The 24,331-nt window shown below is 49.5% G+C and overlaps 7 protein-coding genes across 7 annotated transcripts; 2 read left to right on the top strand and 5 right to left on the bottom strand.

Annotated features, from left to right (window-relative positions):
- Nucleotides 1-85: 85 nt before the first annotated feature.
- N7537_006170 (uncharacterized protein) lies at nucleotides 86-2,074 on the bottom strand (the record flags this gene model as incomplete). Its single annotated transcript, XM_056897227.1, has 1 exon — nucleotides 86-2,074. One exon carries the CDS (start codon nucleotides 2,072-2,074, stop codon nucleotides 86-88), a length of 1,989 nt encoding a protein of 662 aa, XP_056753012.1.
- A 232-nt stretch (nucleotides 2,075-2,306) lies between these two features.
- Nucleotides 2,307-4,288, top strand: N7537_006169 (DEAD/DEAH box helicase; the record flags this gene model as incomplete). The annotated part of the gene is made up of 2 exons (XM_056897226.1): nucleotides 2,307-2,540; nucleotides 2,588-4,288. 2 exons carry the CDS (start codon nucleotides 2,307-2,309, stop codon nucleotides 4,286-4,288), a joined length of 1,935 nt encoding a protein of 644 aa, XP_056753011.1.
- A 1,558-nt stretch (nucleotides 4,289-5,846) lies between these two features.
- Nucleotides 5,847-9,115, bottom strand: N7537_006168 (putative translation elongation factor eEF-3; the record flags this gene model as incomplete). The annotated part of the gene is made up of 2 exons (XM_056897225.1): nucleotides 5,847-5,932; nucleotides 5,998-9,115. The coding sequence occupies 2 exons, from the start codon at nucleotides 9,113-9,115 to the stop codon at nucleotides 5,847-5,849; spliced, it is 3,204 nt and encodes a 1,067-aa protein (XP_056753010.1).
- Nucleotides 9,116-12,381: 3,266 nt separating this feature from the next.
- N7537_006167 (GPI inositol-deacylase) lies at nucleotides 12,382-15,855 on the bottom strand (the record flags this gene model as incomplete). Its single annotated transcript, XM_056897224.1, has 3 exons — nucleotides 12,382-12,610; nucleotides 12,666-15,256; nucleotides 15,316-15,855. 3 exons carry the CDS (start codon nucleotides 15,853-15,855, stop codon nucleotides 12,382-12,384), a joined length of 3,360 nt encoding a protein of 1,119 aa, XP_056753009.1.
- A 1,527-nt stretch (nucleotides 15,856-17,382) lies between these two features.
- N7537_006166 (sugar transporter family protein) lies at nucleotides 17,383-19,016 on the bottom strand (the record flags this gene model as incomplete). The annotated part of the gene is made up of 3 exons (XM_056897223.1): nucleotides 17,383-18,033; nucleotides 18,092-18,766; nucleotides 18,840-19,016. 3 exons carry the CDS (start codon nucleotides 19,014-19,016, stop codon nucleotides 17,383-17,385), a joined length of 1,503 nt encoding a protein of 500 aa, XP_056753008.1.
- Nucleotides 19,017-21,867: 2,851 nt separating this feature from the next.
- Nucleotides 21,868-22,718, top strand: N7537_006165 (putative glutamine-serine rich protein MS8; the record flags this gene model as incomplete). The annotated part of the gene is made up of 3 exons (XM_056897222.1): nucleotides 21,868-22,002; nucleotides 22,125-22,522; nucleotides 22,598-22,718. 3 exons carry the CDS (start codon nucleotides 21,868-21,870, stop codon nucleotides 22,716-22,718), a joined length of 654 nt encoding a protein of 217 aa, XP_056753007.1.
- Nucleotides 22,719-23,124: 406 nt separating this feature from the next.
- N7537_006164 (uncharacterized protein) lies at nucleotides 23,125-24,126 on the bottom strand (the record flags this gene model as incomplete). Its single annotated transcript, XM_056897221.1, has 1 exon — nucleotides 23,125-24,126. The coding sequence occupies one exon, from the start codon at nucleotides 24,124-24,126 to the stop codon at nucleotides 23,125-23,127; it is 1,002 nt and encodes a 333-aa protein (XP_056753006.1).
- Between the last annotated feature and the right edge of the window lie 205 nt (nucleotides 24,127-24,331).

The following is a 24,331-nucleotide window of genomic DNA, read 5'->3' as shown; positions in this document are numbered from 1 at the left end:
TTTTTTTCATCAATGTGTTTACTCTTTAATCATATGTCCTTGATGGGAATCTTATATTCTTGCTCAAAGTAGATTGTAGTGTCTCTCATTCAGCCCCCTGTAGATCGCCTGGTTGACCATACTTTAAAGTTGTCTCGTCAAGTTTCATCCAGGATTCTTTGGCCATTGGTGGGTTTTCTCCTCGCTGGGATCCATTCCCATCGTGCTCACTATCAATTATTGCGTCCTCGCCCGACACAACCGGAGCAGAGAGAACAACTGCTGGTTCATTGTATCTGGGCCTTTTCAGCGGAGGCATTTCCATGTCTTCCTTCAGATCAGCGAAATCATATCCGTACTCCTCCCACTCGCTGCGGTAGACAGTCCGATCCCGCCAATTAGAGATATCTTCTCTGATTCTGCGCTCTGGCAATTGCTTGGTCTCGTCATCGGGCTCCTCTGCCTTCATGGGTTCGTCGAGGACAGGCGGCACGGGTTGGTCCATTAACGTCAGGAAGTTGGCCTCTTCGCCATGGCTGGCGTTCTGGTCTGCGATGTCTGCTTCCTCTTCTTCTGGGTCCATTTCTAGTTCGTCTGGCAATACAACTGGCGGTGGCATTTCGGATGGCTCTCGCGTGGGCAAAGGGTGGTTATCAAAGTCCTCTGGTTCTGAATCTAGATCTGATTCAGGTTCGAACTCTGGCTCTGGTTCTGGTTCTGATTCTGACTCTGACTCCGACTCCAGTGGTGGCTCCGGTTCTGGCATTGGCTTCAGTCCTGCCTCTTGGTTATTGACTTCCATTCCGATCTCATCGTCAATGATGGCGTCGTCCTCGCTGTCCTCTTCATCGTTTTCATTGTACATGCTTCCGTCTTTACGGTATCGGGTCCACTCGTGTCTGTCGATGATCTCCTCGGCTTCTTCGTAGGTGAATAATGTAGGCACCCAGCCTTTCCGGTTGTTGATGTCTTCTAGGACAGTTTCATTGCGACGCGCAATGTCCACAAAGTTAGGCCTGCAGTGCTTCATGTTGAGCACTTCAATGGCGGCCCGCACATCTTGTGTTCGAACATATCCTTTTCTATCATTCCCACTGCGGTTCGAGCTGCGCAATCTTGACATTGCAAAGAAGAGAGATGACTGGACCAAGCGGCGGGTGACGCTAACAGTGAGAGAATAAAAGTCCACAGCGGTATCTGCAGTCATAGACGGGGTATGTCCATAGGCTGTGATTAGGTCTTTCCTCTTGGCAAGGTTCCACCAGTTGTTCTCAGCTTGTGTACCACCAAGGTTCATGAACAAAACATAAGAAAGTCGAATACAATATGGAATATTCAGCAAATCAGCTGCGAGACGGAGAGCACCTCGAACACCGTCGTTATCCCCGTCAGCCAGAGCCTGTGCACTAGCTTGAGTGAGAATCCAGTTGTCTCCATGTTGCTGTGTACCGGCTCGGGCTTCAATGAGGGACTCTTTCAATGATAGAACATCCGCATATTCCTCGAGTAATCCGCAGCATTCCTGGCTGATCTCTGTGGCCGCTGCGACATCGCTCAAGACAGGCATGCGCTCCAGGTGAACGTCGGAAGCATACTGGGCCGCCAAAGCCTTATGTAAAAATCGGATGTATTCCATAACCTCGAGTTCCGACTTGGTACCGACTGCAGCAGCAATCTCTTTGATGCCGCTCTTGCCCTTCCGGTCCAGTGCGTTGAAGAACACTTCTTTCTCCGTGGGCGTCCAGACCATTGAGCCATGTTGACTGACTTGGTATGGGTTGTCAAGTTCTCTCAGCGAGGCATACTCAATAATCTCTTCGTTTTGTAAGATAAGGTGGGAGTAGGCTCGGAGAAATGTGAGCGATCCACGCATTTGCGGGGCGCGTTCCATAAGCGCTTCGCCGATTTGTCGTCCGACCCCATCGAATGATGGGTCGCGATGGTAATCATATTCGTTCAAATCTTCATTTGGAGCTGGAGAGCGTTCCCTGGAAGAGCGGGTTTGCTCGCAATCGGATTCAGGTTCGGATTGTTCAAAGTCGGACTCAGACTCGGGGTCGTCGTCGGGCTCATAGACGGAGGCGGAGTCGCTCATCGTTCAGGCTCGCAAATTTGCAGCGCATGCGGGACGATCGGTAGCAAAACATCACAGCTGCACCCTTAATGAAATCTGCCACGTCAATTTCATCAAGAGCTATAGAAACAACAGAAAAAAAGTTGAGCTAAGGAGATCCACTATGAGATGCACGCTTATCGATAAGCATGTTTGCACTGTTTGATCTTGACTTTGAGCTTCGCCAGACAGAGAGACCATTTGGAACATCTGCATGGAGTTCATACGCTGTGTCTCGCGATTGAGACTTCAAAGGAGATACTTGGTGAAGGCTCCTCCGTTGCAAAAACCTTTTCGCCATGTGCGCTTCAATTCGACCGAGTCCCCTGTTCCTCCAAGCATTGTGCTCCGCGACTACCAAGAGGAAAGCATTCAATCCGTCTTGAAGTATTTAGGTGACGGCCATCGCCGCCTAGGAATTTCGCTTGCAACAGGGGCTGGCAAGACAGTAAGGCTAAATCTACTCTTCATTCCAAATGGTACTGATCTTTGCAGGTCATATTTACACAGCTTATCAGCCGAATTCCTCCTCTCGATGCAAAAGCCACCAAGACCATGATCATCGTCCACCGGCGGGAACTCGTCGAACAAGCCGCGAAGCACTGTAGTCTCGCATATCCAGACAAGACTGTCGAGATAGAAATGGGCAAGAATGTTGCGACGGGAGCAGGGGACATCATCATCGCGTCAGTTCAGACACTAGCCCGGGGGCGCATGTACAAGTTCGATCCGAGTGCATTCAAGCTCGTGTTGGTAGATGAGGCTCATCATATTGTTGCCAAATCATACCGCGAAGCCCTGGGGCATTTTGGCTTGAACGAGCCATCTACCAATGGACCGGTCTTGGTTGGTGTTTCCGCCACTTTTTCACGATTCGATGGTCTCAAACTGGGCGCTGCCATCGATCATATTGTCTATCACAAGGACTACGTGGACATGATTGGTGAAAACTGGTTGGCCAATGCGGTCTTCACGACTGTCAAGTCCGGGGCCAATTTGTCAAAAGTCAAGAAAGATAGTTTCGGAGACTTTGCCCTAGGATCGCTTTCCGAGGCGGTGAATACTACATCTACAAATAACATCACAGTCCGGGCATGGATGGCAAGTGCGGAGAATCGAAAGTCGACTCTTGTATTTTGTGTCGATGTCGAGCACGCGCGGCAGCTTACCGCCGCTTTCCGCGACCATGGCGTCGATGCTAGGTATATCACAGCTAGCACTGCCAAAGGCGTCCGCTCGGAGCAGCTACGGGCTTTTAAGGACCAAGAATTCCCAGTGTTGCTAAATTGCGGTCTTTTCACAGAAGGCACGGACATCCCAAATATCGACTGCGTGCTCCTAGCTCGACCCACTAGATCTCGAAACCTGCTCATTCAAATGATCGGGCGTGGTCTTCGGCTCTTTCCCGGGAAAAAGGACTGTCATGTTATCGACATGGTAGCCTCGCTAGCAACTGGAGTTCTATCAACACCGACGTTGTTCGGCTTGGACCCAGATGAGGTTTTGGATAATTCCAGCGTGGAAGATATGAAGAAGAATGATGATCAGGGTAGCCAAACAAAACCCACTCCTACGGCCGATGAACCATATGATGGCTCAGATAACGACTTAAAACTTCAATTTACAACTTATGACAGTATATACGATCTCCTAGGAGACATGCAGTCCGAGCGACACATCAGGTCGTTCAGCCCACACAACTGGGTCCGGGTCGGCGATGACAGATATATGCTTACCGATATATCTGGCTGGATAACGATTGAAAAGATGGACGATATCTTCACGGCTCATCATGTCATGAAATTCAAAAACCCAGAAACCGAGGCACCCCAATTCACACGTCCTCGAAAGATCGCCACTGGCTCGGATTTGGAAAGCATTGTCCGGGCAGCGGATACCTTTGCGAGTACTAAGTTTGATGAACATTACATCGCATCCTGGAAACCTTGGCGACGGGCCCAAGCAACACCGGGACAAATCAAAATGCTGAACGGAGCTCGCATTCGAGATGGCAATGTGAAGCCCGAGGACTTGACTCGCGGGCAAGCCGCTGATATGATTACAAAGCTGAAGCATGGAGGCAAGAAGCGCTTCAAGGACTTGGAGGTCCAAAAGCGGAAAAAGCTACGACATGTGGATAACATGGCTGAGCTGCAAAGAAGGGTTGATGTGAAAGTCGGGCCAGTCGAGGCTTGATTGAAATCACTTGTGGTTTCTTGTCAATCATTGGAGAAACAGACACATTTAACAAGCAGAACTGTTCTATACAAGCGTACAGTTCCTGGGAGTTATATGGCCAGTTTCTTAGCACGGCCAATGTGATCGGCGAGATATGGGTTGGTCAGCCGTTAGATTGGGCAAGCTTAAACATCGGATATCTCGTGTTGATGAGTAGACACAAACGGCAATACGAGGTGATATTGCTCATTTTTGATGAATTTAATCCTAGATCCTATCGTCCATATTCAAGACAAGCCCTTCTGTCGCCTGGACGAGCGTTACTGCCCCTGCAACCTCCTCGCCGCCGGAGATCAGATGCTGAACCTTCCATCAGCTCTGCCATTCGCTCGGCCATCCCTTCTGTTGGACATGAGGAATTTCCAGAAAATTCCCAGACACTCTCATATAGGTTTAGCTAGGTTGACCAGCATACAGACTATTTTCCCCTCAAATTCCCGTAGCTCGTAGCCTGGGCTCGACGCTGGGTGAGTTCTTACAGGAATTCTAGGATCCTTAGCTATTGTATAGATTTCACAGTAGAGGGCCAAAATGATAGAAGCTTGACGGATTTCTGATGATTCAAGATATAAGTTGACCATGAAGGTCTTGGAAGAAGCAGGCAAATGGTAAGTTTATATAACTAGACCTCTTTCGCAAGCCTAAATGGCCACACAATATAGGAACAAACGGCAATTACCACACAATCTCAGTTCCTCGTAGCCTTCCAAACTGTAAAAAGAGCTTGCATTCACACTAACAGAACAGAAAACAACCGCGCTTCACATTTTTATTCAAGTGACATTAGTATATATATATATATGGATTTCTATCAAATGATTACTAGTAGTGTGTAGAGATACCATCCCTCTATTTCCAAAAGTATGTGAATACTTACATATTTACCCTCGACTCGGGATAAATCTCAGCCTTAAGTCATCGGGATCATACTGGTGCTCAGGACCAGAGGGACGGACGGCATGCCGAGGCGGATCGAGGAATTGGTACACACCTGGACACTAATAGAAACTCCACAATATAATAGTCGTGTAAATCTCCCTGTAGATATGATATGTAGAGGTGATCATAACCATGAAAGTAAGTAGAACCTTGATTAAGACTGCTGGAAGAAACAGTAGCAAAAAGTTGATATAGATTGTGCAAATGGGGTAGATGGCATCAGACCAAGGATGAAGCTGGTAGAACAGAAAGCTACTTTGAATATAGGGATCAAAGCAAGTCATAACGCATGCAATGTACATAATAAAACGAAATCAACCGCCGAGGACAAGGGCGAACCAGCATGATCTTTCCTGGAGGTCGGGTATTGACTTGAAAAGATTCGTTCATTACGCGGGTACTTCAAACCAACATGAGCAATGGCTTCATGCTCTGAACTACGAGGTTACAGATCTACAAAAGTCTTGAAGATAATAATAACGAATGTTTGAACAGAGAATTGTATTTTGTCCTAGCAAAGCATATGAAATTCATCAACCGATCATAATATGCATCAATAAACACCCGAATTAGGCGTTCAAAGGTCATCCTCATCGGAGAAGACCTCCTCACCACGCTTGCGGCGGGCAGCACGGTCCTTCTTCTTCTTGCGGAGCTCAGAGCCTGTAAGAAAACAATTAGCAATTGAACATTGCGATGTATGAGCGAGAAAGAATTGGGGGACATACCAGAAAGCTTGACCTTCTTCTGAACAACGATCTTGTTACCCATAGCATCGAACTTGTCCTCATCATCGTCACCCTTGGCGTCGAGACGGGGGCCGGAACCCTGACCCTGGACCCAGTTGTGTCCGGAGGGGGTCATGACACCGTCGTTGACGGCCCAGACTTCCTCAGTCAAGTGCTCAGTGAACTCACGGGAGTGAGTAATGATAACAACACCACCCTCGAAGGACTTGATAGCCTTGGAGAGGGCACCGAGAGAGTCACGGTCGAGGTAGTTAGTGGGCTCGTCAAGGACGATAAGGTGGGGACGTTGCCAAGAGCAAGCGGCGAGAACGACCTTAACACGCTGGCCACCGGAGAGACCACGCATGCGAGAGTGAGAAACAAGCTCGGCATCGAGACCGAAGTTGGCGCAGTGCTGCTCGATCTCCTTGCGGACAAGGGGACGGAACTGACCGGAGGCGAGGGCCTCCTTCTGATCAACCTCGGCGACCTGCTTGGGGTGAGAGACAATAATCTCAGAGCGGGGCAACCAGGTGTTGTCAGCGGACATGAGAGGAGTCCACTTCTCGGACTTCATGCCAACGTTGTCACCCAGAGACCAAGAGATCTCGTACTCGTAGGTGTTCTTGAACTTGCGACGAGAGTGGATGCCAATGACACGGCGGAGGGAGCCCTCAACCTTGTAGATCTTGTCCATGGCCTTCTCATCCTCCTCGGTAACGATCTTGTTGGCGCGGTCCATAGTCTCACGGTCCTCACCGGTCTGGAAACGCCACTGGATGTACTCGGAAGGAGTGGAGTTAAGGTGGTTATCGATGTGAGCGAAAGCGTGCTGCTTAATGTAGGCAATACGGATGTTCTCGTGCTGGTAGACATCACCGGAGGTGGGGATAAGTTCACCAGTCAGGACGTTAACGAGAGTAGACTTGCCAGCACCGTTGGCACCGATGACGGCAATACGGGAGCCAAGGGAGACCTGGAAGGTAATTCCGTGAATCTGGGGCTTGGGGGTACCGGGGTACTGGAAGGACATGTTGCTAACACGGCAGATAGCCTTGGACTTGGTCTTGACACCCTCAAGGAAACCGGGCTCGGGGAACTTGAACTCCATCTCGGAGGCACCGAGCTCGTAGTAGGACTTAGCAGCGGGGTGCTGCTTGACGAACTCGGAGAGGGTACCGCGGTAGCGGCGGAGCTTGAAGCGCTCGTAGTGGACGACGTGCTGGATAACGTTGTCGAGGAACTTGGAGTCGTGAGACACCATGATGGAGGTGCAAGGAGAGCTCTTGAGGTAGTTCTCGAGCCATGCGACGTTCTTGACGTCCAAGTGGTTGGTAGGCTCGTCGAGCAGGAGAATATCGGGGCTCTCGAAGACAGCACGGCAGAGAGCGAGCTTCATCTTCCAACCACCGGAAAGGGCAGTGATGGGACCCTGGATCTGGAACTCGGAGAAACCGAACTCGTTGAGCAGCTTGTCCTCGAGCTCCTCACGAGGAGGGTTCTGGCCAACCTCAGCAAGCTTCTTCTGGGTCCAGGCAATGACGGTCTGCTCAGTATCGGCAGAGTCGAGATCGTGCTCGACGTAGACGGTCTTGACCTCATCCTTCTTGGGGAAACCCTCGAGCTGCTCGTTGTTGATAGCACGCATGAGGGTGGTCTTTCCGGAACCGTTGGGACCGAGGAGACCGTAACGCTGGCCACGCTTGAGGCGCAGGTGAGTCTGGTTCAGCAGAATCTTGGCACCGTAGGCCAGGGAGAAAGTGCAGTTGCAAAGGTCGACACCTTCCTCCTCATCGGAGGCAACGGCATCAGCAGCGGCGGCATCGGGGCAGGCCTTCTTGCGGAGCTCCTCAGCGACGGACTTAGCATCAGCCTCACCAACGATGGCAGTGATGTAAGGGATGGTGTTCTGGGTCCAGATCACGTGGTCGTTCTCCTTCTCGTCAACGAGCTGGGCGGCGATGGCAGCAATGTAGTTGATGGCCTCCTCGGAGGTGGCAATGACGTCCTTGTGCTTAGCTTCGAGGATCTCCTTGAGGATGGCAGCGACGGTGGAGATGTCACCAGCGCGGGAGACCTCGGGGATCTTGCCGTCAACGACGTTACCGACACGGGAGAGGGTGTCAAGAGCCTGGCGGGTCTTCTCACGGGCCTCGGGATCGGCAAGAGTCTCGTTGTTCTTGTTCAAGCCGGGCAACATCTTAGGCAAGAAGGGAGCGACAAGCTGGGGGTCCTCCACGAGCTTACACATGTTGTCGACAATGACAGCGGTCTTACGCTTGATGGCGGTCTCACGCTCAACGAGACCACGGTCAAGCAGGGGAACCATGATAGCGAGGGTAGGGCCAGTGACATCAGTGACGAAAGTGGTGGCACCGAGCAAGTGAACGGTCTCGGCGACGTTCTCGGGCTTGGCGATACACTTGATGAGCTCGGGAATGAAACGCTCAATATCCTTGTTGACGATCAGACCACAAACCTTCTCCATGGTGGAGTAGGCAGCCTTCTTGATCTCGGACTTGGTGTCCCACATGGCCTCGGAGATGACGGGGATCAGAGTGGGGACCTGGTAGCCGAGCTGCATCTGGGCAGACTCGACGAGGATGTTGATGCAGTCGAGAGCAGCCATCTTTTCGGGCCACTTCTGGGCGTTGGCGAGAGAATCGAGGATAGGAGTGATAACGGCCTTGACGGCGTTACCGCTAACAGCCTGGACGATAGCGACAGCGGCGGACTGAGCGGCCTGCTTGACGGGGACCATCTTGTCACCGACAGCGGCGAGGACGGGGCCAAGGAGAGACACGAGGTGAGGCTCAACACCGGGAGCAATTGTGGAGTGGGAGGCAATAGCACGGATACCCTCGCAGGCACGCTCACGGGCAACGGCGTCCTTCTTGTTGGCGAGCTGCTTCTTGAAGATCTCGGTGGCCTTCAGGGAAAGAGTCTGCTCGGCGGTGGGACCGCTGAAGAGAGTGGCCAGGTTGGTAGCAGCGGCATTGGTCTCATCGGCGCTGGTGGAGATGTTGAGGTTCTTGATGAGGTCCTCGAGGACAGCGACCGACTGGGCGGTCTCCTTGCCAGTGACGGCAGGAGAAGCGGCGACGTTGGCGGCAGGCATTTTGGAAGAAATTTTGGCGGTTTTGGAAAAGAGGAAGGGGTATTAGAGTAAAGAAAGAAAAATCCTTCCTTTTTTTCTATGAGGGGTATCGAATTTTTTCAGTGAGCAAAAAAGACTCAACGGCGTCAAATTTTCAGACGCAAGCGCTCAAAGATTGGAGCGTTATTTTTTTCTATTCTGTCTATACAGAGTAGAAAAACAAAAAAAGAAAGAAGAGGCCGACCCTCGAAAAAAAGATGCAGGAGTGGAGGAGAGGAGGGGGAGAAGAGAAGGGGGGCGAGGATATTTATCGTGTGGCATAACCTCTGGGCGGCAAAACCCTATGCAAAATGGCAATTCAAATTTTTTTTAAAATTTTCAGGCCCATTGTCCCGCACTAGTCCTGAATTAGGCTTAGTCGCTCCGTTACTGCACCCTTATTGGGTTAAGTATTGCTTTCGCCCGAATCCCCTTTCTCTGGTTGGCTGTAGCCGTTGCCTGGCTGTATTTGGTTTAGCAGGTGGCTTTTTTTTTATTTTTATTTTTACTTTCGTATTTTTGTATTTTTGTACTTTTTGTACTTTTTGATCTTTTATTTTATTTTTCAATCTTCTACATTGAATATTGAATTGATGAGTCTCACTTATTGTATACGAGTTCATCTAAATATATGGTTGTATACTCTACTAGCATAGTTGCTACTACACTAGATATGTAGATATGACAGATGTGAAGCAACTCTCATCTAAACTACTCTGATAGTCACCTCGAGCTTATCGCATATCCAATATGCCTAACCCTCTCTAGGCGATGTATCCGGGGATAGTCTAGTTGCATACAATGGTACCAACACTTCTATCCTTGCTGTACAAAGTATATATCGTAGAACCAGCCAGAGGCGCGCGAGTCGCGGTTCGCCACTTATGACCGAGTGGCGCAGTACCATTTAGACATCCAATGAAGAAACCTGGGTTTTCTCCCGGGTATATTTTTAGAGTTACTAGGATGTTGAATATTCTTCCGCTTATGATTTTGGTATTCTTGACCTAGACTTGACACCTCCGTGTCGACAGCGGATGCTTAACCGCTGAATAGGCATCCTATTGGAGACTACATATGTATGTTGATATGTAAGTCAGAGCTGATTATAATCTCTGCCCAAACTCAGCCAGAAATAAAAACCAGGTAAGTCTATACAACTGATATTCAACAGCTTTTCCAGCCATGCTATGTTAGTTATAATTTCTATAATATATTCTCTTTGTACGTCCAATTAAAGACGAATATCAACCACGGGATGCACTAAATTTCTTTCACCGCTTGATTTATCTTATCGCTTATCGCAAGAGTTATACAAAAGATTCTTCTAAGCTTGTCCAAATAAGAAATTTGGCTCTCATCTGTTGTACGGAGTACACTGTACTACTAATAATAACATCCCATGTGCCCATCTAGAACAAAAAAGCCGTCGAGACCCCTGTTGGGCGTTATCGTAACCCATGGCCTTATCCCCCGCGAAAGGAGTCGGGTGGCAAAAAAAGTAAAAAAAAAAAAGTCCCAAATTCCAAAGAAATGCAAAACGAAAAACCTTCCAACAAAAGCCTAACATAAAAAAACAAAAAACAAAAAAGAATCGGCTCAGTCGGACCAGTGGGTCTGGAACATGTAACAAGTTCCTTACTTTCCATTCAAATAATACTCATCGAAAAAAAATCTGGTGCTAGATTGTTATATTATCCGTAGGAATCCGAGATTTCCGCGCGAGGGAATCATTTCTGATTTTCTTTCTTTCTTTCTTTTTTTTTTTTTCGAATCGAAAAAAATAAGCTGCTTCTGGAAGGGACCCGAAATTAGGGATGTCCCGACTCGTTTCTTTTCCGTCTTGCTTTTTTTCTCTACGGAGTAGACGTGGCGTTCCCCCGCCACCTGGCATTTGGCACCTACGTCGAGGCGAGGTCATCACATCTACACCGTACACCTCGGTCTATGGCTGTCCTACAATATACTATGTAGACTATAGTATAATATCACGGGTCCTCTGCTGGTATCTTGGCATATAATATTGATCTTTGTAGAGTGGATCCGACATGGCATACCCGGTGCCCCAGTTGTTTATTTGATGGGGAACGGAGGCAAATCTTCATCTCACTTAGTCTGCATTGAGTTAAGCCGTTATAAAGAGGTTAGACTATGTCAGACATGCATTTGATCTTGGGGATCCACCATTCGAATCCGGGGTAGATGTCGTGTAAGGGGGACGCTCTATAGTGCAGTTGTGATCTAGTTACGTTTCGAAGATCTGATCCTTTTATTTTTGATCTATTTTGCATCTCTTTCCTGTATTTTTTCTTTTTTTCTTGTTTACTCTTTTTTACTCGTTTTCTTTCTCTCACAGCCCCTTCTTACCCATTCTTGGTTACCCAAGCGCCCCCCTTTTCCTGGTAGAGCGCTCAGGCCCTCCCCTTTCTCTCTGACGCAAACATACATACTTCCAGGGGCTGATCTGGGGTAATGGGCCTATCATTTCGAAGAATAAGGGAAATAAAGGGGGAAATAGGACAGCCTATCGGAGGATCGTTCTCGGGTAGAGATTTTGGAGGCTGGCCGGGTTTATACGACATGCATAAGTATCTTTCAATATTCTTAGAGTTGGCATACATAGACATTTAAATAGAGAGCAAGTCTATGCTAAGATCAATGCTATGAAGCCACATGCAATCAGCAAGTTTACAGAGAAAAAAGATTAAGTGGTGAGGTAATTAGTATGTGGGAATGCACAACTCTATAAACTAGGAACAAAAACACACAGGGCCGCCAACATGCCCAGAACCGACAAGCAGAACCAGTCCATCCTCGCATCCCGCAAATCTATGTCCAGATAGTGTTCGAACAATATAACGAAGCAGAAACAGAAAAAAAAAAAAGCACACCAGGAGATATATACAAGACTTCATCGTTGCAACCCACTAGACTAGAGAAAGGAGTCGGAAGTCTGCGGGTTGCGAGTGTCCAGTAGTATCACAAGGTCCCGATGGTTCTCACTGGGAGAGACGTGGGCTTGTGGATTAGGTGTCGTGGCAAGTAGCGTGGAGAGGTTTAAGGATTCGGGCGAAGGCAGGAAAAAGATGGGGACATCGATATGCGTAAAATCGCAGGGGGAAAAGACCCCGATGTCTGTACAAAAAGGTGAAAACGCTCGTAACTCCAGACCCATATGCGCAGCGGAACTCCGTGGCAAAAAAAGACAATCAAACAAGCAGAATAAGAATAATAGACGTGATTAACTTTCATGGCTTCTTCTTAACGTGACTACTCCCCGTTTCTGATGGGGGCTCGTCGCCATCGATGATACGCCATAAACGGCGGGGTGAGAAGTTGTTGCCGAATAGGTAAATCCCGACGAACCAGGCTGCGAGGAGGTTGGCCAGGTGGTGGAGGAGATATGCGTAGGAAACGCCGTAAATCGCTGAGTAGATGGCGATGGCGAAGAAGATCATTGAGGTGACGTGTCTGAACCTGGGGTGGAGATAAATGTTAGCTTAGGATGTATGAGATATGATGTTCTACATACCTAGTCGTGATGCGCGGTATCATAGCGCCGCTGGTCATGGTCTCGACGAGAATGAGGAAGGGCATAATAGATAAGACGTTGTGGTGGGATGAGAACGGCATAAACCAGTGCACAACGAGATTGTGAGCCCAGACCAGGAGGACCAGCACGTTGATAGGCAGGATCCACAACATCAGGATCAAGATGGAGTGTGCGTAGTTGTCGAAGTTCAGGTGCGAGGTGGATCTGGTTTCCTTGGCGTGCCATTGTGCCCGTACACATGTGGCTAGCTGCACAATGCAGGCGACCATATAGGCAAACTGGTAGGGGATTACAGTCGAGACAAGGGCCAAAAGAATCGCGGTGTGGATAATGCGTCGGCGAGGAGTGGGGGTGTGGAAGATCGGCAGGTTTCCCCGGTCTTCTCGCCGGATATAGCCTGACTTGCTGTGTAGGACCCCATAGACCCAGGAGAAGATATTGACGAGGACGAGGGCAAGGTAGTTGACAAGGACGCAGACGCCCACGCTGATGAGACCGAATACTGGGACTAAGAACCAGAAGAAAGCGTCTTGTGAGCCCAGTAAGAGATCATTCTTGGTGAAGTCGACGGGAGTTTCGGTCGAGTTGGACCGCCAATGGAGGGTTTCGTCGGTCTGAGGCAGGGCTTTGGACGTAGCCAGGGAGGAGGCCAGCAGAGACATAGCCACCAGCAGGAGCGGGAGGGAAGACCGCAACGCACGATCAAGGCCATCAGTGAAGGGAATAAAGTAACCACACTCGTCGTAGATCTGGAACTGTTTTCGGAGAACGAGGGCAACGACGAGCAGTGGGAACGCCGCGAAGATGGTCCGATATCGCATCACTAACTCGCCAAGACTGCTGGAAAGATCGACTTGGAGGGAGATGTCGACCGTCGAGTCGGAAGTTGGATCCGTCCACAGGTGGAATGAGACGCCCCCGAGGGCGGCCTGCTCGCTGATTACAGGCGGCATGTACGGCGCCACACCGTGCAGATTCACGTTTACCTCATTGACATTGACGAAAAACTTCGACTCGTGAGGGTCAGAGACAGACTGCCGGAGCAATGGAGCGAAAAGCTCCTCCTTCTGAGGATGGCGAGTGATCTTCAACCGGTAGTCGAGGAGACTTGAATACAGTGCGGGGATCTTCACCTCCATAAGCATAGGTCGGATCGCTGGCAGCCGCATCTTTAGGCCAGCACTAAGCAGTCCGCCCAATCCCACCTTGGCCCGGATCATTGCATCCGAGCTGTCCGAAAACTCGGCGACAAGGAAGCCTGAAGTCGGCAGATTGGCCTTGTCTACGACAGCTACGAACTGATGTTCTGCGAGAGCCTCCAAGTCGTATTGGAGATATGAGAACGGCGAGGTACGATCGTAAGCATGTTTTGATGAGCGGGTCGAGGCAGGCAAATGAATACTGTCCTCAGCCGCGCTCTTGCAGGCTAAACGGGTTGAGCCCACAGTGCCACCAGAGAAATCCAAATTCAACGGGAAGTTGGTTGAACGGCCATTGGATAGCGGGAACACGCTGCAGAAGAGGACCTCTATATTGCCATTCTTATCAAGCGATTGGTCCGTGAGCAGGGTGAACTTTTTACCAGAAACGCCCTGGGGAGGGATTGGTAGAAGACGAACATCGGGGCCATGCTGTAGGCCCAGTTCGCGTAGGACCAATCGTTCGCCCTGTGCAAGAATGGTGTTGGCATTATCTTCAAGTGTCAAAAGGGTGTTTGCTTCCTTCTGGGGGAGTGTACGCTCGGCCACTTGCTCTAAACCCGTCAAGTACCACCGCTTGAGCACACGCATCCGCTCTGCCCGTGGTTTCGTTTGAGTAGGGCGTCGGGCATCGACAATCTCGAACAAGGATTTGATTATAGCCTTGCGGAACTGGTCGCACCAAGTAATCGATAGATGATCCATGCCAATCCAGACATCCGGAATAGAAGAGGTGAATACAGTAAATCCGTGTGTCTCGGGAACGAGAGAGGAGATACTGGCATAGTCGGAGGGCACCACGGTGTCACGCGCACCACCCGCGATAGAGATGAGAGTGACATGCCACAGCGGGTTGTTGTTGGCCCATGTCTGCGCATAGGCGTCGCGCCAATAGTCGTTGATTTGCTTATAGGTATGGACGATATCGGAATCGAAGGAGACAGGCGGTTTTGCATGAGGTGCAGACATGGTGATGATCGTATTGACCGAATTGGCTTGGTAATTTGCCATAGTCAGAGAGGTTCGTGCCACTATTCCGCCCATAGAATGTCCGACAAGGATAACTGCGCTAGGATCCGGTAACCCTGGATCTCGGCGGGTGCGTCGCGGATCGTGGTAAAGCGATAGGATGTATGAGATCGCCTCGTTCACGTATTCCGCTTGATCCAACAGCGTTTGCCCATGGAAAGCCGCCATATCCTCATTGAAGTCCACCATGAAAAAATCCAAGCTCCGCGTTCCGGCCGCATGGCGGCTCTCATCGTGTCGGACCACATCGTAGTAATGTCGCGAGGCCTCGGCGGCCAGAGATCGGACTTGGCGATAGCTTCCAGCGTTCCCGGGCAGAAACAGAACTGGCACGCCGTTCAACTAAACACACAAGTCAGCACAAGAATCCAAGCGCATGCACCGAGTCCGGGCCACCGTACCCCGATGTTATCCTGGGTGTAAGGATCCACGCCTTCCTCCCGATAGACGAAGAGATTGTATTTGCTTGCAAAGCGAGTATGCTCCGTATCGAACTCCAACATACGAATAAACGTCGGACTCATCATCGGAACACCGCAACCATCTCCACCATGTTGCCGACCGGTGAACGAGCAGACAATGGAGATCAAGAACGCGACAGCAACGCAAGTGGTGAAGGCCGTCAGAATTGAGCAAGACCATGGACTTCGTTGGCGAGATTGTCGCGCATGACGACCGTCGGGGGCAGTAGCTTCCATCGGAAGTCGGGGGGAACCCAATGGCATCGGTTTGGTGTCGTTGGAGGGTTGGGAGGACGGAGTGCGCCACATACTCGAGTTCCGGGAGCGCGGTGTCGCGCTGCCGTCGCGGCGAAGGTCAAAGCTGGTGCCGCGCCTAGCTATTTGAGATCGGGTTTTCTCGTCGATGGCGGTGCCATCGTCTGTTCGGGAGACCGAGGAATCTTCGTCCTCGACAGGGGAGCCCGACGAGCGTCTGTGCATTGGAGAAGGCGGAGCCGGGACTTCATCCAGCACACACAGACAGGTTCTTGGCGCAGGGGGTTAAACCTCGCAAGAGAACCCTTAACGAGTAAGGAACGAGGGGAAAGGAAGGGATGGGAATGGGGGAAGACAAGAATGGAAGCCGGGGCAGTTGGAGGTTTGTCTGGGCCTTGGCGGAGAAATGGCCTGTGTCCCTGACAGTCCCTGAAAGCGCTTTTTTTGTGGGTACAGGGATTGGAGGTGTTTATGATCTCCAAAAGGGTTTCTTCTAATCTTTAGTGTCTTAGAATTTTGACTTGAAATATTCATCTGTTTGAAGATCCTCGTTACTTTTTTTTTTCGACGCAATTGGCATCGTAGGCTTGGCACCGTCCTGGAGACTAGTCCATGGCCCTACAACATAGAGGCTTTGAAGCCACAACAAAACAAGCCTGTGCAGAATATGCATATTTCTATCTTAGACATAGCCATTATAAATAGAAATTCGATCGAGATGGAAAATTTTCAAGGGCGGATGCACTGGAACTACCACAACAGGCAACCGTGTATCCCGTTAATGTTCCTGCAGGACGCGTATGCCACATACTAAGACTACGCAGGTGCTTATTACCATTATAAATGACATTCCCCATAGAGATTAGAGATCGCACTCTTTATACAAACCATGGAACATTTGAAACTAGCTCAATGTTCAGGTTTACTTATTATTAGACCCCTATATACCCTATCCCTATATACCCTTTTGCTCTGACTGTTCTCAGAAGCAATGACGTGATATACTACCTAGTGTAGCATCATATCCATATTCAACTCATAGTATAACCATCTGATTAGTCTATAACTACCACCACTTTTCACCTTAATCCATTCTTGTATTTTGATTTGATGTGTTTCAAAGAATATTGTATAAATGCGGGGGTTCAAGGTGGAAGGATGAATCCTTCCACTAGAAAGAGCCTCTAGGTCTCACGCTTACTGTGTTCCCGCTCTGTGTAGTTACCTATGTTGTACATGTATTCTTCCCCCCCCCCCCCCCCCCCCCCCCTCCCCAATTCCACCAAGAATCAAGACTCTTCACGTATAGTAGAGGCGGGCACGACGGATTCCTTTATACTTCTCTATCATACTCAAGGGAATGCAGATACACTTCATAAGACTGGCTTGCGCGCCAGAATGAGCACTATCAATTGAATAGATTCTGATCCTCGGTGTGACAGACCATCTACTAGTTCCCAGGTGTGCATTAAAGCTGTTGATGGATATCCGCTAACCTTCCATCTACAGGGCAATCAAACACACACACACGTGAGCAAGGCCTTGCCGAGGTCACACAAAGCGAGTGAGATAAACAAAGCAAGTCCATGGATGCCAAATTATTGTCTTGTCCAATTATTGCATTCTAGATGTTCCTTCCACATCCCCCCAAATAAATAAGGGCAAGCCGTTGCAAGGTCCCGAAATACAGAGCAATCATCAGTCATCGTGCGGGTATTAGATAAGACCTTTTCTTAAAAGCTCCAAGCAGGTCTACTCAACAATAGAAGTCCTGGCCTTCTCGGGATCTTCCCCAAAGTCCTCCTTGGTACTAAGACCGCGGTGAGCAGCAACCTCCTGGAGGTCGGCATCATGCTCAGCGTCGAAGTTACGACCTAAACGCTCTGGTCCAGCAATTGTAATCAAAATGACATAGGCAAAGACACAGCCCATGAAGATACAGATGACCTTGCCGTACTCGTAGCGGTGGGCGGCTGTTTTGGTTGGAGGGAGCGGGAAGCGTTCACCGATGGTTGATTCAATAGTCGAGCTAGCGGAGGAGACCAGATTCCCGAGTTGGTAGGCCGTGCCAACAGCGAATGTGCGGATAGGTCCTGGCGATAGCTCCATAAGGTGGATGGGGATTACACCCCATGCACCCTGGACCATAAACTGCTCGAAATAGGCTGCCGCAATGACATTCTTGTTCTGGACAAATGTGTAAGGGTAGAGCAAGGCGCCACCAATGATGGAGATAACAATTATAGAGAACCGGCGACCGAAGATCTGACTGGCCCAGCCGCATAATACGCCACCCGACAATGCGCCCAGGTTGGCGACAACTTGTGTGACAGTGACTGCATTCTTTGAAAATTTGAACTGGTTCTCCAGCATGGTCGGATACAGATCCTGAGATCCGTGCGACTAGTCTTCATGTTAGCTTCTTCTGTTACTCGAATGGCTAATTCACATAAGCACATACCATGAAATTAAACCCAGACATAAGCAGAACCAGGTATATGAGCATCAGCCAATGTCGCTGCAGTGCAACCTTCCCTTCTGACATGAACGAGGCCGCAATGCCTCCGCGCAGTTCCTGTCGCGCTTCCTGTCGTCGACGGAAAGTCTCGGTTTCGCCTAGGAACAACCGGAAGATAATGATCAAGACTGGTGGACCAGCCGCAAACCAGAACAGCGGCCGCCATTCATGCGACGTAGTACCAACAAGGCCTCTGGCGAAAGCCGTGGCTAGCAGATATCCAAAAGCATAACCTTGCTGCAAGAGTCCTGAAATGATACCACGGGCTGCAGGCGGGCAATCCTCCAGCGCGGTGGCAGCTGCATTACCGTACAAGCCCCCCATGGCAATTCCGAACAAGGCACGACAAGCCAGGAACTGTTTATAAGTTTGGCAGAAACCGGCGCCGAGCTCAAGGACCACGAAGAGAAGCTGGTTGACGATGAATGGCCATTTACGGCCCCATCGATCGGAGGCGATTCCGAAGGTGATCGCGCCGACGGATCGCAGCATTAGCACTAGGGTAATTCCCCATGTGATGTCGGTCACGGATTTGTCGAATGTTTTGGCAAGCTCGGAGGTCGTAAGTGAGACGGTGAAGAAGTCGAACGAGTCCCAAGACCACCCAAGAAACGCGACCTATAGGGGTTGGGTATATTAGCCAAATCTTTTATTTTTCTTGCGTGTCAGCCCTACGGGGAGATCGACATACCGAGAAATTAAGCCACTGTGTCCGGTTAAGCAGTGTCAGGGCCTTGAAAGGGTTCGGCGCGGGATTCATCGGAGGCACGAGAGAGGAAATACGAGTTGAGATGTAGCGGCCGACACTCATATTCTCCTCGACATCCGGCGAGGATGTCGCCGCATACTGAGACCTTGTCTCATCCATAACAGCTGAGGATCTTGGAGCACCTGTGAATCGGAGAGTAAAAGCCTGATCCTGAAGCAAAGTCCGGAGGAAGAGAAGTAAGATAGATCAGAAGCCAAAGCAAGGGGGTCAGCTCAGCTCTAAATACTGCGCGGGAACCATCCCTCCTCTACCCCCCTCTATGGTCACCGATAGCGGACATCCCGAGGACCGAAAGAGTCAAACGAATGGCCACCGATGTCTACGGTCCCGCCGAATACAGGGATAAGACGTGATATTATTCGCTTGCCGTGTGTGCCACGCGGGGCAGCAATCTGGAGTCGGGGACGGGCACGAATGAGGGCAGTCTAAGCTCAGCTGCTGATCACAGTACGCTTATAGGGTATTGGTCCCCCAGAAAACAATTGCCCCCGTGGGGAAAAGTTAGAAAAAGCTTTCAATGAATTCGGAATGGTACGGTGTTCCGGCGGTAAACGCAGGTTGATGCAAGGCACGGGGCTCTTTTGGAGGTATACATTCTTTTATAGAATTCTTTATCTTTTTCACTTCTACGTTCTAAATTGGTTTTCACTTGCCTTTTCCTCCGACAACCTTGCGCTCTTTTCCGATATGTACTTTTGGATTCAGCGGATGACTGCCTTTAGCAGCTGTAGTATAGGTACAGTAGTACGCTCACTTTTAGTTTTGTGTTTTAACTCGAAGACACACTCCGGATCCTCTGCCCAGACCGCGGGGATGTGGAGTTTAAAATGGAGGGGAAAAAAAGGCTGGAGAAGTCCCCCACAATCACCGTGTCTTTGGACTTTCTTTCAAGTCGGGTCGACTGTGATAGGCCGACCGGTCAGCCTCCGTCTCAGTCTAATAGGCCATTCTACTGATCGCCGGTTTTGTATGCCAAACAAGGAAAATCCACATACACCCTGGACTTTGGACCTTTCATGGCACATGATTATAGGAGCATCTACTACAGAATCCGTAGTGGTTCATGATATAGTACACCAACCCCCCTAGACTCATATTTTAGCCTTTCAATGATTCAGCGGCCCGTAGTTCCTTGGCAGGGCTTCTCTGAAGTAAGACTTTTGAGGAGAGTAGACTGCCAAGCAGTAGAGGGGACAGTGCGTGGCCATGTTCGGAGAGGAGCCGAACATACCAAGTACCCATGGATAGGGTACGGGTATAGAGTTCTCTTTTACCAGTTATCTATTGCCTTCCCTTGACATCCCTGACCCTCGAAACCTACGACAAAGTCCGAAATCCCAAATGCGAGTCAGTTCTTGGCTTCAGCGCCAATAAATGCCACGCTATTGGCAAGAAAGCTTTTTTTATCACGCTCGGATTCACATGCTTGGCTACCCTGCATACACATATGCAAGTTGGGTTGGATCCCTTCGTGCGTGCACTTTGCGATTGGTGTCCATTTCTTTTTGTTCGGACATTATATATTGTAAGGGTCTCCACTTGTCGGAAGAACACGGTTAAATGGATAAGTCGTTGATATGCCACTTAGTGGCGGTTATCGATCGTTATTTTGATTACGAAGCGAGGCGGGGAAGACTTTTATCATAGATAACGCTGCTCGCCTTTCTCTTTGGTGAAATCTGACTACTAAAGGCTCTTTGGCAGGTTAGCCCAGTGAATTTAGTAGTGGATCCAGTCTCCACTTTGACAAGATCCGGGGCATAACTAGCGACAGAGAAGTTCATTCAATGACCAGCAAATTATCGAGAGGAACTTAATTCGCTGGATATACCAATTTTTATTGAAGTAAGTTGATGTTGCCTAGTGGACATTATCTTCTTGTCGCTCCAAGGTCACTTGGCAGGCCGCTTTGATTGGGCTTATAGGACGAGTACCAGAGAAACCGGTTATATATCGGGAGTTCTAGTTGTTATGGAGAACGTCTGGACCCTAGTCTCAAACCTTTGAATACGAAAGCAACAAGTTGGGTTGGATTTGATAAGACTGCTACAGGTTGGAACGATTCTTTCCAGCCTCTAATCATTTTCACTTCACATCATACACACAGTTGGCTTTGAAAAGTCGATGAATTGATGAAGGATTTGGAAACCCAGTTCAGATTTCAGACCTTGATACGCATTTAGGGATAGACTAGTAACAGTTAAAGTACCCGTGTCCTAGCATGGGATATTCTAACTCACACGGCGAGGGTTATAGTGCTGTTTTATTGGAAGATCAGTGGCTGAAGTCCCTTCATGCTTAAGCACCATAAACTTGATCTTAATTGACAGGTATGAGTACTGGGGCTTCTCTTCATGCTGGTTGAAGAACAAGTTGACCGAGTATTAATTTATTTCAATATCAAGTCGATACCGCCGAATACCAGGCAGTTAATACATCAAGGCAGTGGACCTTTCGACATGGAATCCGTCAGGCTCGAAGGACCATAATGAATGTATAAAGAACAGGATATATTGCCTTATTATCCCCACTTAAGTCGCTCTGGCCTATAAATATCTACCAAATCAGGAATGCTTCTCGGTTCCTTGCAGGAGCTTGTCAACTGCGGGGCGATAATCTTGGCGTTGACTGGCCTAGATGGATGCTAAATCGCAAATGCCGTGAAGGCCCACAATCAAATAGACGGAGATAGACTCATTGGTTACCTACTCTAGCTGAATAAAGGTTAAGCCACATTCTAAGATGACAAGGAGGCTGTGTTGATCTCCAAACCCCCTGAGAGGCGGTGCTCAATTTCCCGCTCAGCCCCGCGAGCCCCGCTGATGCCGTGTATTTATTGCCAGGTCATTCCCATATCTCACCTTCCCGTTCAGTTTATCCTAAATATCGATACTTATCATCCTACCTAACACTTACCCAACAACCGACCCTTATTTCCCCCAATATCAACATGTCGTACGGTGGACCCCCGCAGAATCAATACGGCGGCGGCGGTGCCGGTTACTATGACCAGCAAGGCCAAGGATACTATCCCCCTCAGCAGGGTCATTCCCCTCAACCACAGCAAGGCTATTACCCACCAGAGGTAAGTTTTTACACAAAGCACATGACATACTGTTGCACATAACCGAGTTGCACAGCCCTCAAAATCTCACTCTTCTCTCGTATTCGTACTGCGGCATTTATAACTAACTTTCCGCGCTACAGGGCCAGCAGGCTTACGGTCAACCCCAATACGGCCAACATCCAGGACCTTATGATCAACAAGGCGGCCAGGGATACCAGGCATACCCCCAGCAGCACCAGCAGGGCCAATACCCTCCCCAAGGCAGTCCTGGATATGGACAACATGGACAGCCTCCCCAGCAACAGCAGTACCCGCAAAGTAGCGGCGGCGAGAGCTCCACATACTATGGTGGCGCACCTCCGCACCAGCAAGGACAACCTGGTGCTGTAGGACAGGAGGGTGACAGGGGCCTCGGGTCGACGCTGCTTGGTGGCGCAGCTGGTGGGTTCATGGGCAATAAGATTAGCCATGGCATCCTTGGTACTGCGGGCGGAGCTGTTTTGGGTGCTGTTGGTATGAACATGGCAACTAATAAGCTGTGAGTATTGCCCTCTGCGCTATCCGTTTAGTCTTTTGAGTTGAGATGAGACTGACTGTTGGCGTCATGGGATAGTGGGAAGGAACAGAAGAAGCACAAGAAAGAGAAGAAGCATAAGAAGGATAAGAAGGATAAGAAGCACAAGAAAAGGAGCTCGAGCTCCAGCAGCTCCAGCTCGTCCTCTGATAGCGACTAATTGGTCTCGCCTTTTTTGGTGTAGTTGGTTACGGTGACTTGCATCCTTCAAATTTTGTATACCCTGTCTTTTTCTCTACTGCTTTTTCTGTTCCAGTGGCATCCGGCCCCGTTTAGACCCTCCTCTCAGGGGGGTCGAGGACCTCTACGCGTTACGTTTATCATGCATTTGTATTCTTAGTGAGATGACAGCCCATCAACAAAGTTGAATTATTGAATCATGCGATTATGTCTTGGATGGTGAGATATCCTGGAGTGCTTGTTAGCCTGCATTTCTGCCTCGTAGGTAGCCCTTCATTTCAGTTAACGGTGCACTTGAACGTGGGGACGACTAGAGCCATGAGTGGATTCCAAATCATGTATTATTACATTGGTTAATATTTTATTATTGAGAGGGTTGATGCGTTTCAGCCTTGTCTTCCTCCGCTTGGATTGACTTTTTGAAAAAAAGCCTCTGGGTCGATGCTACTGCCCAGATCGAAGGACAGCTTGGGGACTTCTTTTGGTGAATCCCACAAAAAGCGCCACTTTTGTGAAATCGGATTCCAGTGTTGTCGTGGCACAAGAGCAGACAGACGTTTCCATTGACGACGCATAAGCCTGACTGTAATTGTATGTGGTCGACCATTGGCATATTCGGCAAAGGTGGTACCCTTCTCAGGGCCCCTAGCCAGCAACTGGAAGAGCTCGCCACCAGACTTGGTCTGGGGAATCTGGGGATTTGAACATCTCCTTTTGACAGGCTCCCATGGCACAACCCCCGAGATGAGTCCCTCAAGCGTTTGGAGATCCTTTTCTGGTAATGGTGGAAGGAGACTGCTCAATGTAGTGTTGTACCATTGCTTTCGAATATTCTTCTTCCGAGACCGGGCTAATTCTTTGCCCCAGCTGTCCTTCTTGGGGATTGGCGGTTCCAATTGTTTGATCAACGGCCTAATGCGGGCTGCTGTAACCACTGTATTCTGCATTTGAGAGGCCGCGAGGCTCTTCACGATGGCTGGGGGTTCCCAGCCATCAGTGAAATCAGCAGGTCGGGAGAGTAGCTCTTTCAGAGCCAAAGAGTCGTTGGGGATTTCTGGCGTCAGAATATTTGCCAGCAGCTCATGTCGCCGTCTCCCAGTGCGACCGTATGACAGATACAACACCTTTTCGAGAGGACGTGAATAGCCTTCATTTGCTCGCCGCAGAACCGACAATGCATTTCTTGCTGCGTGAACCGCCTTAGGACCAGCCTGTGGGGAACGGGAGGAAACAGCACGATATCGGGAGATGATATGATTTTTCATGTAGTTGCGAGCGATGGGATCAGGTAGGTAGGAACATTCGCGCAGCGTGGCGCGAAATAAATGGCGCCATTGCTGTGGTTTTGAGAGATTGTATGCCCAATGCTGAGGTTGTGGTATGGCCATTAGGAATATCTTATTTCATCGCAATCGATGGGCGGAAAAAAAGAAACCCCAAAACGGAGAAACGCGAAATCCTTGGCGAAATGCGTGTCACGGGAACTCCGACGCGCCATTTTCGCAGTCTCTCCCCCCCAAACCCCGCGAATATTGCCTTGCCTTGCATTGAGCCTCGGATCTTAATATCTCAATTCCTACTTGACACCTTATT

The sequence above is a fragment of the Penicillium hordei genome (genome assembly GCF_028827395.1).
Source record: "Penicillium hordei strain IBT 12815 chromosome Unknown utg000003l_segment0_segment0, whole genome shotgun sequence".
NCBI classification, from domain to species: Eukaryota; Fungi; Ascomycota; class Eurotiomycetes; order Eurotiales; family Aspergillaceae; genus Penicillium; species Penicillium hordei.
The sequence above is the reverse complement of the archived record's forward strand: the minus strand, read 5'-3'. Positions and strand labels throughout refer to the sequence as shown.